General features: G+C 41.0%; 1 protein-coding gene across 2 annotated transcripts in view; it reads left to right on the top strand.

The window, feature by feature from the left end:
• Window positions 1-8,414, top strand: part of LOC125898522 (polypeptide N-acetylgalactosaminyltransferase 10-like) — an 89,812-nt gene extending 81,398 nt beyond the window's left edge. The window contains exons 9-14 of one of the 2 annotated variants that reach the window (XM_049592351.1): window positions 1,573-1,794; window positions 6,179-6,295; window positions 6,439-6,588; window positions 7,415-7,649; window positions 7,849-8,007; window positions 8,117-8,414. In XM_049592351.1, coding sequence (XP_049448308.1) covers window positions 1,573-1,794; window positions 6,179-6,295; window positions 6,439-6,588; window positions 7,415-7,579 — 654 coding nt within the window. In that variant the 3' untranslated portion in view covers window positions 7,580-7,649; window positions 7,849-8,007; window positions 8,117-8,414. Of the gene's footprint in view, window positions 1-1,572; window positions 1,795-6,178; window positions 6,296-6,438; window positions 6,589-7,414; window positions 7,650-7,848 lie in introns of both variants that reach the window. The other variant, XM_049592350.1, reaches the window with a different exon arrangement.
• Window positions 8,415-16,049: the final 7,635 nt, after the last annotated feature.

Raw genomic sequence — 16,049 nt, 5'->3', positions numbered from 1 at the left:
AAAGCTCATTCACAGCAACAATACATTATCTCACATGTTTATAACAGTCCCATTATAGTCGCAGTTCCTCTTTATTTCATGGCTCTTTATTTGTTCATGTGTCTCTTTAAAAAGCTGTTATCAGTAAGGTTTATTGATTAAACAAACAATAAATGAGGCAAAATCCAATTATGCTTGTGCTATATTAAAAGTGCCATCTTATCAGCAAAACTGATTTGAACTTTATTAGTATTCTGCTGCATCACACACGGGGCTCTTCAGCATTTAAATTACAGTTAAATTAAGTTCACGCAACAGCAAAAACAGCATATTTGGATTTGTGCTGAAATATGACTTGGTGTTAAACCAAATTTATCTCAGGAAATACTTTGGTATTGGAGTAAAAGAGATTTGGGGAAGTCATTTTTTATGCAAACACAAACAAACAAAAACTGAAAAAGTAACTTATGTATCCTTAAACAGTGAAACTGAACCAAAATTAGATGTCGCTGGATATATGACTTAACAAGAACGAGTGAGTGAACTTTTGTCTAATCAAGCTTAAGCACACAAATAAACAGACAGTTATATACAGTTACAAGCATCATCCCAGCGAGTCTTTAAGTGGTGCGCTTTAACAAATGACAGCGTTTTTCCTTTGTACGTCCTCTACTAAGTACTCTCCTCTTTCTCCTCCATGCTCGAGAGAATTTTACAGTCGGCTCAGCAACTACTAACAAAAGACCACCAGACGAGAGACAGTGGTATGCAGTGTATCCACTATCTACAACTTATGGCCCTTGCAGGTGTTGCTGTGAAGAATGAGCTTAAGTTTCTTTGTTCCTTGTACACTTCAAAGTACTTACACAGAATGAGAAATTGTCTAAAAGCGGTAAATCATCTGGGGTGTAGCCGAGCACCATTCATTATGTATGCCTCTGCCGCAGCCTGGAGCATTGCTCAGTATGCAACGGAAAGGCACTGGCCTTTGTTTTGACTTTCTATTCTGACCAACAGTCTTTAAACCGGACCTCAGTGGAATGGGGATGGTCTTGAATCAGCCTCAGATGAAGGAGAACATTTATAGAAAGGTACTAAAAATAAATTCTCTGCAAAAAGTGAAATAGCCGTTTCATTATCAGGGATGCGCTTTTTTTTTTTTTTTACTTTATTCTTCAAACTTTTCCATTTGATTGAAGTGCTGCAGTACTCCAGCTAAACAGATAAGGTCAGCTTGAATTCAGTTGGCTCAACATGAATTTCAGTGGTAAAGAGTTTTAACAGCTGCAGCAAAGTAGAAAAATGTTGCTGTTAAGTTGGGTTATTCTGAGGCACAGTCAATAAATGGATTCCATTGTCGGAGCAGACTCCCTGAGGCCAATCTACAGTACTAACAGCAGACTATGTAAACATTTATGTTCACAAAACAGTCCAATGTGGTTCCACAAGATCAACCTCACTGCCAAGGATGGTGGGATTTTGTGTTTATTTGTGGGAGGCTCAAAGACATTCTGTCAGACTTCAGATCCCTGCTGAGAAAAGTGGGCTGTTTAGTGAATGCATATATGCGGCTGACTCGCTCTTTGATTTCAGAACCTAAAGCGTGTGGCAGAGGTATGGATGGATGAATATGCCGAATACGTCTACCAGCGTCGGCCCGAGTACAGACACCTGTCAGCGGGTGACATGACGGCCCAGAAGGAGCTGAGGAACCGCCTCAACTGCAAGAGCTTCAAGTGGTTCATGAGCGAGGTGGCCTGGGATCTGCCCAAACACTACCCAATGGTGGAACCTCCTGCTGCTGCATGGGGAGAAGTAAGGAATAGTTTAGGAAACTAGTGTGGGGAAACAATGTCCAAGCGAGATGTTAGATTCAATGACTGCAGTGAGAGGAAAATGTACTAAGGAATATACACAAATTTGGATTCATCAATCCCAGCTGGCCACCAACACCATTCAGTGTTATAATTTGGTTGAATATAGATTGTGATGTTAAGTGACCAAAATCTAATGTCAGGACAATGCCTGACGCTACCGTCAGTTTTACGTAGAATACTCACAACAGATGACGTTGAGTTTGTTGGCTTTATTGTTGTGTTGGTAATTAATCTGACACCTTCCAAACAACATTTCATCGTAGGGTATGGACAACAAAACCCAATTTCCGCAAATCATCATGATGTTAAAGTCCACATAACAAAAAATTCCAATGTTGACATTTTAAAAATTCTCAACTTGATTTTCCTTTCAACCAAAATTTAATGTGTCTGACGTAAGAGTCCAGTGTCTTTCTGAAGTGATACTGACATCTGGTGAGAGCTGGGTTTTACCTTAATTAACTTAACTTACACTGTGTCTCAAATCGCGTACTTCTGTACTTGCACTTAATATTTTGAGTGCATAAGTGCGTTCACACTGAGAAGCATGGGAAAATGCAGTGCACTATGAGTACCTGGATGGTGCACTAAAAACGGTCAAGAAGTTGAGTGTGGAACTATGGACACTTCTCGCCCTCAATGGTCGCCATCTTGGCTACGTAGTGGAAGGGGAGGGACCACTTTTAAAACTGGAAATGGCGGCCGAGGACTGCGCGACCGTGAATGTCGCTGCATTGTACAAATACATGTGTTTTTTGCACTAAGCACCACTATACTGTTGTCGGGTATAGGCCAGCAGTATGTTTATTGGGTTAATTTAGCAGTCTGTAATGATTTGGTACCGCAAACGATAATGCGAATGCTAATGCTAGTTTGCTAACAAGCTAATTTGCGGTAGTCATTTCCGGTGAGTGCACAACGGCTGTGTTTGGTTTGAGACAACACTACCCTGTCGAAATTCGCGCACTACGCCAATAAGTACATAGTGCACACAGTATGCTACATGGAAGTGTACTAACTGAAGTGTGTGATTTGAGTCACAGCATTATTCTTAACAAGTATCAATAAAAAGCTGCTGGGATGGATAAGACCTTAGAAAGTAGCACATCTCTAGTTCTTGAACTCATCATTACATCAAACGTTATAGCCATTTATTTGCACATTTCATTCAGAGATGTACTGTATATGCTCAAATACATACAGTACAGGCCAAAAGTTTGGACACACCTTCTCATTCAATGCGTTTTCTTTATTTTCATGACTATTTACATTGTAGATTCTCACTGAAGGCATCACAACTATGAATGAACACATGTGGAGTTATGTACTTAACAAAAAAAGGTGAAATAACTGAAAACATGTTTTATATTCTAGTTTCTTCAAAATAGCCACCCTTTGCTCTGATTACTGCTTTGCACACTCTTGGCATTCTCTCCATGAGCTTCAAGAGGTAGTCACCTGAAATGGTTTTCCAACAGTCTTGAAGGAGTTCCCAGAGGTGTTTAGCACTTGTTGGCCCCTTTGCCTTCACTCTGCGGTCCAGCTCACCCCAAACCATCTCGACTGGGTTCAGGTCCGGTGACTGTGGAGGCCAGGTCATCTGCCGCAGCACTCCATCACTCTCCTTCTTGGTCAAATAGCCCTTACACAGCCTGGAGGTGTGTTTGGGGTCATTGTCCTGTTGAAAAATACATGATCGTCCAACTAAACGCAAACCGGATGGGATGGCATGTCGCTGCAGGATGCTGTGGTAGCCATGCTGGTTCAGTGTGCCTTCAATTTTGAATAAATTCCCAACAGTGTCACCAGCAAAACACCCCCACACCATCACACCTCCTCCTCCATGCTTCACAGTGGGAACCAGGCATGTGGAATCCATCCGTTCACCTTTTCTGCGTCTCACAAAGACACGGCGGTTGGAACCAAAGATCTCAAATTTGGACTCATCAGACCAAAGCACAGATTTCCACTGGTCTAATGTCCATTCCTTGTGTTTCTTGGCCCAAACAAATCTCTTCTGCTTGTTGCCTCTCCTTAGCAGTGGTTTCCTAGCAGCTATTTGACCATGAAGGCCTGATTGGCGCAGTCTCCTCTTAACAGTTGTTCTAGAGATGGGTCTGCTGCTAGAACTCTGTGTGGCATTCATCTGGTCTCTGATCTGAGCTGCTGTTAACTTGCGATTTCTGAGGCTGGTGACTCGGATGAACTTATCCTCAGAAGCAGAGGTGACTCTTGGTCTTCCTTTCCTGGCTCGGTCCTCATGTGTGCCAGTTTCGTTGGTAGCGCTTAATGGTTTTTGCGACTCCACTTGGGGACACATTTAAAGTTTTTGCAATTTTCCGGACTGACTGACCTTCATTTCTTAAAGTAATGATGGCCACTCGTTTTTCTTTAGTTAGCTGATTGGTTCTTGCCATAATATGAATTTTAACAGTTGTCCAATAGGGCTGTCGGCTGTGTATTAACCTGACTTCTGCACAACACAACTGATGGTCCCAACCCCATTGATAAAGCAAGAAATTCCACTAATTAACCCTGATAAGGCACACCTGTGAAGTGGAAACCATTTCAGGTGACTACCTCTTGAAGCTCATGGAGAGAATGCCAAGAGTGTGCAAAGCAGTAATCAGAGCAAAGGGTGGCTATTTTGAAGAAACTAGAATATAAAACATGTTTTCAGTTATTTCACCTTTTTTTGTTAAGTACATAACTCCACATGTGTTCATTCATAGTTTTGATGCCTTCAGTGAGAATCTACAATGTAAATAGTCATGAAAATAAAGAAAACGCATTGAATGAGAAGGTGTGTCCAAACTTTTGGCCTGTACTGTACCTGACTGACTCAGGTAATAAGGCATGAACTCCCACCTATTATTATTATTAACAAATCTGTTCATAACTGATGAAGTTTCTCTACCTCCCTATGATTTTCAGAAATTTTAAGAAAATCTGCAGGGAAAAAAGTAAGAATAACAATAACAGAGGTAGGAGGAAATGAGCATCAAGTGCTCCTTTTGCTAAAAGCAAAGTTAAAGCAGTGATTTTTGAAAATGTCAGTGGTTTCTACCTCCCCTTAAATCATCTGGAGAACTTTTGAATACCTAAAGGCTTCTTTTCCATCTCTGGAACTCAGAACACACTAACAGATTAAAATGAGTGCATTCACCATGACCATACTTGGTGAGCTTATCATTATTATTCAGAGTAGCACAGTATTGACAAATCTATGAACTGCTTCCTTCAGTCTACCTTTGTCGGTGAATTCAGAGATGGACTTTATGTATGTACTGTAGGTTGTTAAAAGTATTGTGTGGTTCATACAAGAAATGGACTGTGCAAATCTCATCCAACTAAGGTAGATGGAGACATGTATCTAAAGCTGGACATGGGAAGGAAAACAATTTCTCTACTAGTGATGCTGTAGCAGAGTTACATTTATTGGTGTGAGGATTTGATCGGGTTGCGAAGCAGTCTGTATGTAGCACAAACACTACATGATGCAAGTGTGCTGCATACAGAGGTGAACATTGCAAGGCACATATCATGTTCAATTCAACACAGGATTTTGACTTAACAAAAATGGAGGACTAGAAGGAGTTTTCCACGTTGCAAAAGGGGTGTGAATCAAGCTGGAGATAGCGATAGCAAAATTCTCAGTGGAAACAACAGACAAGAAACAGTGATGAAACATGTTTGCAATAACACAGCATTTTTCTGCCTTCTCCTCCTGCATGTTGCAACTATCATCAGAGAATTTTGGGTGCACACCCAGGGGCCAAACATGCCTTTGGGCCCTTCCAAGAATGTGGAAAAAAAACAAAAACATTAAATTTCTGTGGGTACAAACGGCAAACTCACATCACAGAGTCCTCTAGAATGCAGGTACATTTTCAGTTGGGATTTTCAAAAAAGAGGTGAAATCAAGTAATTGTTAAAGAAGGGCACAAGTAAAAGTGGATATACTGAAATAGGATCATTTTAAGCAGCTCTAAAGCCAGTTTTTACCCAGATGTCATTTTATAGATACTGAAGTGAGAAGAAATGTTGGTGAAATACAGTGGGGAAGGTTCTCCAAGCAGGGCCTCAAGCTAACACACACACACACACACACACACACACACACACACACACACACACACGATCTTTAATAAATCAGTGTTTCACGTTGGTACAGTTTCAATTAAAAACACAGGGACTCATGAAGGCTTCATTCCGATTTGGCTGGATTACAAACAGCATCTGATGGGACCTGTTCCATGATTGTCCATGACTAAAGAGCACTCCCTGTTGTTGTGACTCATGTTCATGTGTGTGTTTTTTAGATCCGGAATGTGGGTAGTGGGATGTGTATGGAGATCAAACACTTTGTGTCAGGGAGTCCCATCCGCCTGGAGAGCTGTGTGAAAGGACGGGGCGAGGTGGCCTGGAGTCATGGACAGGTGAGGGTCATTCTTAACACTTCCTTTCATAAAACGGCACATGAGGTTTCAATTTTCGAACCTATAGGGAAACAACGATTCAAACCTCAGGAAGATCAACAGAGGAGAGACATGGTCTGATGTTTGTCACGTGTTCTCTGCAGGTGTTAACATTTGGTTGGAGGGAGGATATCCGGGTGGGTGACCCCATGCACACAAGGAAAGTCTGCTTTGATGCCGTCTCCCACAACAGTCTCGTCACCCTGTACGACTGTCATGGCATGAAGGGGAACCAGCTGTGGCGCTACAGAGAGGTACAGCAGAGGAAAGTGGAGACTTTGGAGTCCGTTTCTTGTATAAAATGGAAGTACTCTATGAGTGCTAATGTACAGTATAACAGCACTGGGACTTGTGAATCTCCATGTTTCACTCTGCTTTACAGGTGTTCTGAGCTATTAATCACGTTTACCGTTATTTAGCCTACATTAAGGGTCGTCATAACAAACTTAATACAACAAAGAGAAACATATTCCAGAGATAACATTTGAGTTAAATGATTAATAGTCGTCAGAAAAGGATGACGAGACGGAAAGAAGCCTGATACTTAAGTGCAAACCTCCAGGTATGCTCATATGACTTCAGGAGACAACGCAACGTGCTGATTGGCATTACACATATGCCACAAAAGTGACTGTTTACAGACTTATTTCACTGGTTGCAAAATAAATGGAAACACACAGATGGAGCCTACACGATGCAGAGTAGCTGGTCTGTGTTAAGTGTCGAACTACACAGAGCAGCAAGCTAGTGTGCACTAATGTTTATGTGTTGTTTGGCAGCAGTCCAGTCTGAGTCAAGATGCGGAACCATTTGGGCCAAATAAATCATGAAATAAACAAACAAATCATAACCTGTTGCTGCTTTTTATTGTTACGAATAAATAAATGGCGCTTGTAGAAATGTTGTATAAAAGCATTATCACAACTCAAGGTCATGCTGTTACCTATGACCGAATCACAGCTGTGCTGATATACAGTACAACCGCACTCCCTCCCATGTGATACTGCTTCATTAATTAATCAAGAAGGAAATAAATGCCATGTTCTACCTGTTTGTTCTTTTCACTACTCTCTCCTCCAGGATAAAAGTCTGTATCACCCCGTCAGTAACAGCTGTATCGACAGCAGCCCAAGTGAACGGCGAGTCTTCATGAACACGTGCGACCCCTCCTCTCTTAGCCAGCAGTGGCTGTTTGAGAGAACCAACGCCACCGTCCTGGAGCACTTCAACCGGGGCGCTAATTGAGGCCACTGGACAATGAGATAAGACGTCTTCCAAAGAAAAAGGCCATGAAACAATGATCACCTTTGATCAGGTGAGTAATACAACAGTAACTTGTATTTTACTGTTTTGTCAGAAGCAAAATGATGCTTTCAGTTGACTTTAATCAACTTTTCATGGGAACTGTTAATAAGAAAAGCAGCAGTTTGATTCTTTGAACTGTTAAATATCAGCCTGTCTAATTAAACGACACATTGTCTGAGGAGCTGTAAGCTGTCTGTCAATGTTCCCAGATAAGACTGGAAGCTACAAGTGAATGACGTGCCGCTTCAGAAACATTCCCAGTGGTACAGCAGCAAGGCAGCGTGCTGGCTGAGAGCAGAAGAGCTGGTCGGACCACACCCAACAACCAGAATACAGTCATACATCATGAGCTTGTGATGAGGAAGAAGGTAAACAAGAGACATGCTTACCTGAGCACCAGCGCCACCACATTTGTGATGAAAAACTGATTTAAAACAAAAAAGTTTAATTCACTGTCTGCATTCTGTCCTTCCACAGGGTGGGAGAACCACATCGAAACCTGGTTGTCTTGTGGAAATCCAATAAAACAACAGAGCTCTTACAGACCTCAAGAATTTCCAAGAGTGGGAAACACAAACACGAACTCTGCTGTATTTAATGGATTGTCTTGTCACCTTGTCTTTTTCAGTTGTTGCCTTAACAATTCCAACAATGGGAAATACTTGCTCCAGATGTTTTCATCCAAGGTACCAAAAAGCAAACGTGGGACTTTTTGCAAGATATGAAAAAAAAGCAAAACATAAAACAATCACTCCTGCACAGTGTGCAGACGCATCGCAAGACTATATATATCTATAAAGACTCATCTTGAAAGTGCAATTTTTTCCTACTGAGCAATAAAGCAACACAGTTATTTTATGTCAGTTTCTATTGTGAGATGATTTTTTTATTAAAATACGTACAATATTTTGCTGTCTGATGATTTACAGGTAACTTGACTTCTCCTTCTCCTTCAAGCAGTAATGGCAAACACACATTCTCCGACCTTCTAATGATTGTTTGGTTAGCAAAATGTGTGGGGCACTACTCCCCATAGCCTTTGCAAGTAAAGAAAAAACACATATGAGTACAGTTCATTTTATACACCAACCTAATCCCATATCTTATCAAATACCGTCTAAGAGATGCAGGCAACCTACACTGTAAACACCATGCAGTAGCTGATGTTGTTATTTCCACATGACTCAGTCATAGTATGCAAAATATTAAACAATGACTTCCCAGAATGAGGCATACTAAACATGTGCTTTATAACTAAGATGATACACATAAGATAACCTGCAGTGAGTAAGATGGGTCCTCTTCAATCCCATCTACGGTACAAGAGAATGAGACATTCAAACCAAATGGTGCGGCACCTTTTCAGCACATGAGGCAGTAAGCTTCACCTCTTTCCAGCTGTTTTACTTCTGCTTGCAATGCTAAAGAAGTCCAGGGTCATTTATATAAATGCTTGCGAAACAATCAGAGCTGGAGGCAAATGTCATCCCCAGCAGAAATATTTACATGATAATGACGAAAAAAGATTTTATTTTCTAAATTACCATACACACTACACCCACAGCCAACTCAAGCACCATGTATTTGACCACTCAGGTCCTTGACTCAGCACCTGTAAAACCGAGGTCACACAAGCTCCTCATCTCTGCTCAGTTTGTTGAGGACACCTGCACAGCAAGCTAACGTTTCGCTACAAGGGACAGCAGCTGCAGAGGCTCAAAGATCATTTACCAATTTCACTTTCTTACAGGTAGACTAAAGGCTATTTCACATTACATGATTTTCATCCTGATTTTGCATCGCGGAGACTATCGTAATCTTTTGAGTGTTCACACCTGGCTACATGTGTTTCTGTCATTGGGAGTCCTGCCAACTGCGTTAAGACCTGTGTGTGCACACCACAAGATTTCTCCACCGAGCCCTCGCCAACAGAGCCCCAGATAACGCAGTGATGTCACCAAACTATGTTTTTTAACTTGGAGAGGACACATCGTAAAGGCATGGATATTCTTTCCAGTGTTGAATCAGATCTGCCTCCAGGGCCTGGGTCCAAACACAACACGCTCCCCGTGATCCTGTGGACACCGTTGTTGTTGTTGCTTGCTGGCTTGTCAGTGTTGCCAGATCTTGGGAGAGAAACAAGCAACCAGAGCTATGGAAACAGGCCCAAAAGAAGCGATGGATATTTGGGACCCAGAAGAAAAAAGTTTTGATATCAAGATTTGTTTTATGTAATTTAAGTATTAGACTTGAAAGAAACATTTTGCATCAAAAAAAATTCAAAAATATTATTTATTTATTTTTTATCACATGTCCTCTGTAGAGGACATCAGGACTTAGTCGGGTCTTAAATTTCCAGAGTTAGTCAACGAGTTTCAGTTGAATTACAATGGGACTATGGGGTATTTTATGCTTTATCTCTAAATAAATGAGCTACAAAGGACTTTTACTCCCCTGGAATTATTATGTGGCTGTCTTCAATGCTTAACACTATGATGGATAGCTGTAGCAAGGTAGAGTGTATTCTTAATAGCTATACCAATGACGTTGCAGTCAGGGTGCAGGATTGGTATCCACTGGGTTTAAGGGCCTAGTGGTCCAGCTGCAGTCACCCCTCACTATCTATGATGTGATGAGGTGTAATGCTTGCTATGTAGTCATTTAACACTCACCCAGGCAATAAGAAGTGATGGGGAGCCCCATAGTTTGACCCATGACCCCTATGTGACAGACCCCAAAGACCAGGTAAACTTTATTGTGTGTGGTGGCCTAGGAAGGGTAAAGAACAGTGGAGTGAAGCTTTATAGATACTATTGTATGTGTGAATACACTCTCAGCAAGAACTGTCATTGTTTAAGGGAAATAGAGCAAGAAGTTTCTCGAAATCCTCCTTTTAGGTCGTATCCTACCATAGATGCATGGGAATGTACGTTCACCTAAGGTGTTCTTTTTTTCCAATAAACCTCCAAATTCTTGCATACACATTACTTCAGAGAAAAAAACCGTCATTCCCCTTAATGGCCTTCTGCCTGCTGAATCATGGAAACTGGTTAAAAGACAGGGGGTTCTAAGTCCTGATGTCCTCTACAGAGGACATTAAATAAAAGGTGTATTTTGAAAAGGTTGAAATTACTCTGGATTTCTGAAATCTCTCTGAATTAAAGTTAAGACCCTTATATTCAGGAAACTAATTAAATATTAACAAAATGATCATAACTTTTGCCAGAAAATGATCAATTACCACTCTGGCAGCAAAAAATGAGAAAAACGTAATGGCAGCCATTTTGAAAAGGGTGTGTGTTTGCCCTGTTAACCCCACCCACATAATGTCTACATCATTAGAAAGCCCTGGATGTCCTCTTCAGAACACAATTTGACCCAAATGGATAGCATAAAGAATACTTGAGTTACACTAGTTAGACTAATGTCCTCCACAGAGGACAAAAATGAATTGTCAGGACCCAGGAGGATATAGAGAAAGACGACGTTTAGAGAGCAAGCCCAAATAAGCAACTCCACTTTAGAAACAAGCCCAAAAAAAACGTAACCCGCGACTACCAATATTTGCAAGCGACTTTACAAAAAAACAAGCTCAAAGTTGTGGCTAATAAGCGGACCTGGCAACCCTGCGGCTTGTCCTCCTCACATTTCTTCCATCCTCCTGCGTGCTGACATGGGACATATCCCGCCTCTCATTGGCTGATGCTCTTTGTCAGTCATGTCAGACTTCTCCAGTTTTCTAGCATGCCAGATATCCAGTCCCAGTCACAGACGAGGGGGCGACTTGCTCGTAGGCTTGTTTACACATGAGGACTTGTCGTGGCAGACTATCTGCCGCACGTCCGACCCAAGGTGGCTCTCAAGATCCTCTGCGATGTCAAAATCGCAGTGAAAATCATGTAACGTGAGCTAGGCTTTAGTCATCAAGCTGAGGGGCAATGCCAATATACTGTGAGCATGAATCTGATATTAATGCCTATCGAATGCCACTGTGGTCAAACAAGTGGAATCAACTGCAAAATATGCTCTAAACATGATCTTTTTGCACACTATTGCTCTCTAAAGACCAGGCTTTCAATATTAGTCCTTGGCAGTCAGAAATCTATTTCACCAAATGTCTTACCTTAACATGGACGTTAAAAAACAACCTTTGAGCTTTCATACATCCATTTATGGATACACATGTATGCAGCTTCAGACTCAATACATAGTACAAATGCTAACAATCCAACAGAAAAGCTTTTCCATAGCCCACACTGGACAACTTACATTAGTCATAGTGGCACAAAATGACATCCCAGCATTAGGTGTAATGGAAATCCACTTCATAGCCCCTATATGGTACATACAGTACAGATAAAAGAGGCTGTCACGACATATATGAGTCCTTTAAGCTATAACATACACCTGTAAGACGTTATTTTAAGGCCTAAGAGACACCTGAGGGAGAAAGAAATGAGGAAGAAGAACAGAGCTGTTTCGTTCATTGCAGAGAAACCATCTACAGGAAACCACCAGAGTTTAATGCAGGAGGGAATGTAACATGACCCACGCTTCTCCGTCACACAGTTCTCTCTGTGCAGCTTTTTTTTCCAACTTGTTAGTCATAATTTGTGAGACATACACTCACTGCTATTCACCCAGTGCTGACTTGATAATAATGATAATATGAAGACTCTTTTTTTCCTTGAAAAATTATATTTTAAGTTTGTGATGTGTGTGTGTTTAGAGTATCCGACTCAATTAATGACTACAGACTTCGGTCATAGGTGAGAGTCGAGCAACGTTGATATAGCATGGGTGGAGTTAGGTAAGACGTCTATTTCGCATAAAGACAAGGTGCAATACGTTTACATTTTCTTCACATTTTTACTTTTTGGTTCGTTTGTTTTTCAAAACTCTATCTGCTACAGTATTTTTGGTATTTATATTTTGCTATTTGCATACTGACAGTTGTATCTTAACAGTGTCCCTCTGTATTTCAATAACTTTCTTCCTTTTTTTACATTTAATAATTTATAACTGGTACATATATTGTACTTCTATTGATTCTCATATCTTGATCAGAGATGCAACTGCAGTTTGCTCGTCTGCAACAATGACAATAAAGCTCTCTTGAATATTAAAAGTATGTTTTCCCACACACCACTTCTGTAAACTTGAACATGAATGGATATGGCTGCTGAGGTCAAGAGTAAACATTCATTACTGTGAGACCTTTCAAAAACACTTCACTCTGTGTAGGACGTATTCTCATTTCATAGCATGCTGTTTTGGCAATTATGCTAGAAATACATATTTTTTCCAAAAATGTAATATTTTACTGTCCAAGAGCTGCAGCTGTGGTTTGCTCTTCCATTTCCTTTGTGTATAGCATTATGGGGCAATATTCATTAACATTAAAACACTCTGAACAGACAAAAGTGTGTGATGTGAAATTACACCGTGCAGAAAGCATCCATGTTTTCTCACCACAGAGGTCAGTGATGATGCATTCCACACTAAAAACGTCCAATTAAAGAAACAAAGATAAAAAGCCCTTTTTTTTTTTTTTTTGCTTCAGCACAAGTCAGTACAAGTTTAACTGCTTTAATCAACATGCCCTCTGCCTGCCTTGGAACTGAATCCCATCAGAGCTTCTTCTGCTTTCAGAATTTGCAGCTCTACAAGTAAAATAAATATCAAAAACTGAGATGACTTCTCACTTCTCACACAATCAATTCGTGCTTAAAGAAACGTTGGTAGACAAGCTCATTGGCTGTGCCGCTCTGAAGTGGAATGAGTTTGAAGTGGCAGACCGGCTCGTCGTCTGATTAAACAGAATATTTTCACTTTCTGCTTGTCGCTGGGAGTGCTGTTTGAGGAGATGTGCGATTGAAACTTTGACATCTTGAGCTCCAAACAAATGCAGAGACAATCAGAAGTGAATGGCGAGTAATCTTCACAATTACTGACTCTGGTGCTTTATGTGTAATGCGCTGTGTCGAGTCAATTTCACAAAGGGGGAGAGACCCACTGTCACTTGAATTCCATTTCCAGTTCCACATTTGCCTCCATCATATTATGACCCTGCAAACTGCATCCACTCCTTCTGATGATGTGCAATATGAATATTAGCATTAAACAGAAAGATAGATGCAAGCCAAATACAAAAACTGAAACAAACAAATACAATATATACGCTCATATATCGCCTCAGAACAAGAGGGTTGAGGGTTTGAACCTGCTGGCTGGCAGCCCTTCTCTGAGGTTTGCTTGGGGTTTTTCCAGATGCTTGGGCAGTCCAAAGACATGGAGGTTAGGTGAACTCTAATTTTCCTGCAGGTTTGAATGTGAGTGTGAATAGTTCTCTGTCACAATGTGTCAGCCCTGTGATTGCCTGATGACCTGTCCAGGATTTACCCAAGAGTGCATTTTCTCCTTCTGGTGAGATGCGTGCTGCTAGTCTAACTAATAACCAAATGCTCCTGGCTTCTGATTCCTTCAGTCCAGGGAGCCATGAGAGGTGTGACAGGCTGCTCATAACCTATCAGCTGAATAATTACAGCTAACCTGCTTCTCCACAGGGCTTCACTGCTATAAATGGTCCCGCTGTCACACACTAATGGAAAATCACGGCCGTGGCAGTGTTGCAGTGGCAGGCTCAAGTCACCAGGGACATGGGTGGACGTATTCGGGTCATATCCTTTAACACGCCTCGCTGTTTAAAAAGGCAGTTTGGAGCTGTTCTACAAGGACGTTTTCATGACGTTGCTGCTTGTTTGTGCATATTCCAGTCTGGATACTATTGATTTTCTGTCCACACTCCAAATTTACAATGTGGGGACTTGCAAGCTCTAAACTAGCTATCAGAAATAATTAATAAGTATAAAAAATGAATATTAATTATGTTAAACAATATGATTTAATTAACATTAAATCATAAAGGGTCACCACCCTACGATAAAGGGATATTAATTAGCTTCTAAGTCTCATAAAATATACTAAACTATCAATTTGGAACTCTGATTAATAATCAAAACTAGTCCATTGGTAGCTTTGTCACCTTCTACCTATGCCAGTCCTCAATGCCTATGTGCAGTTTCACATAGATTGACCACGTCAGTGAGTAGAAAAATGTGGGACAGACAGAATGACTGACTGACAGAATGACACACTGACAGTTTCTGTGATTATGTACAGCATACCATACCATGACTTAGTCATACCAAAAATTAGAAAACAACAACATTGGTCCACAGGGGGAGCCACAGCGATCGGTCGCATTTTAACCATTTGTAAGCATTTTTCTGTTGTTATAGCGCCACCCAGTTGCCAATTAGAGTTAAATTTCTCCAGTCACCTTGAGGCGTCCTGTTCTACATATCTACCAAGTTTAGTAAAAATCCATATGCCGGTTAGGCCTAGATAAGAAATGAGCTCTCTAGCGCCCCCATTTTGTTTGATGGGGTCAATAATGGAGGGGTCCCCTCAGATTATGTGTGGTCATATGCCTACAAAGTTGCGTGGTGATGGGTGAAACCCTTGAGATGTTATACACCTTTATGTGATGAGCCACGCCCTCCGCAATATTCATTGCCTTATAGAAGCTCAGTTTTAGTAAGTTTTCCAACTTTTGCCAAGAGGGAACTTTAGATATTGGTCCCTAGATTATGTTCACCCAGTTTCATGCAGATCGCTCAAACTTCCTAGGAAGAGATCCATTTGAAGTGTTTTTCAAAAAATTCAAAATGGCAGAAAATCTATATAAGCGGAAGTTATGGGTTCTTGAGGCAAATGTGTTCCTCATGAGGAGAGGCATCTCTGTGCAAAGTTTCACGTCTCTATGACATACGGGGCATGAGATATGCCCATTCAAAGTTTGAATTCAATTGGTTGCTATAGCGCCCCCCTTTGGCCAATTGATGTAATATTGCTTCATTCACATCCTCCCATGACCCTCTACCACTGTGCCAAATTTCACATGGATTGACCAAGTCAGTGAGGAGAAAAACATGGAACAGACACACACAGAGTTTTCATTATTATATAGTAAGATAATGATCTAACCAAAATTTTCATTACAGTAGTAATGGTTAAAGGATTTGGAGCCTTAAATAGAAGCGGTTGGCAAGATTCACTGTTATACACTGAATGGACACCAAAAGAGTGTGTGTGTGTGTGTGTGTGTGTGTGTGTGTGTGTGTTTGTGTATGACCATGAACAGACAAAGACAAATTGACTGTCTGTGTTCAGAATGGAGGCTGCATGGCCTAAAAACATATGCTGGACAAAAGAAAACCACAAAGATGGCCAAATCAAGAATGGTGACTGAGAGAGGTCTTTGCTTTTTCTAAACACGTTTTTGGTTAGAGGAACAATAGAGCACGTGGAGCGGGAGCTTTGAGTTTCCTCTTGGTGTGTCAGACTA

This window comes from Epinephelus fuscoguttatus, linkage group LG12 (genome assembly GCF_011397635.1).
Source record: "Epinephelus fuscoguttatus linkage group LG12, E.fuscoguttatus.final_Chr_v1".
In the NCBI taxonomy this organism is placed as follows: domain Eukaryota; kingdom Metazoa; phylum Chordata; class Actinopteri; order Perciformes; family Serranidae; genus Epinephelus; species Epinephelus fuscoguttatus.
The sequence above is the reverse complement of the archived record's forward strand: the minus strand, read 5'-3'. Positions and strand labels throughout refer to the sequence as shown.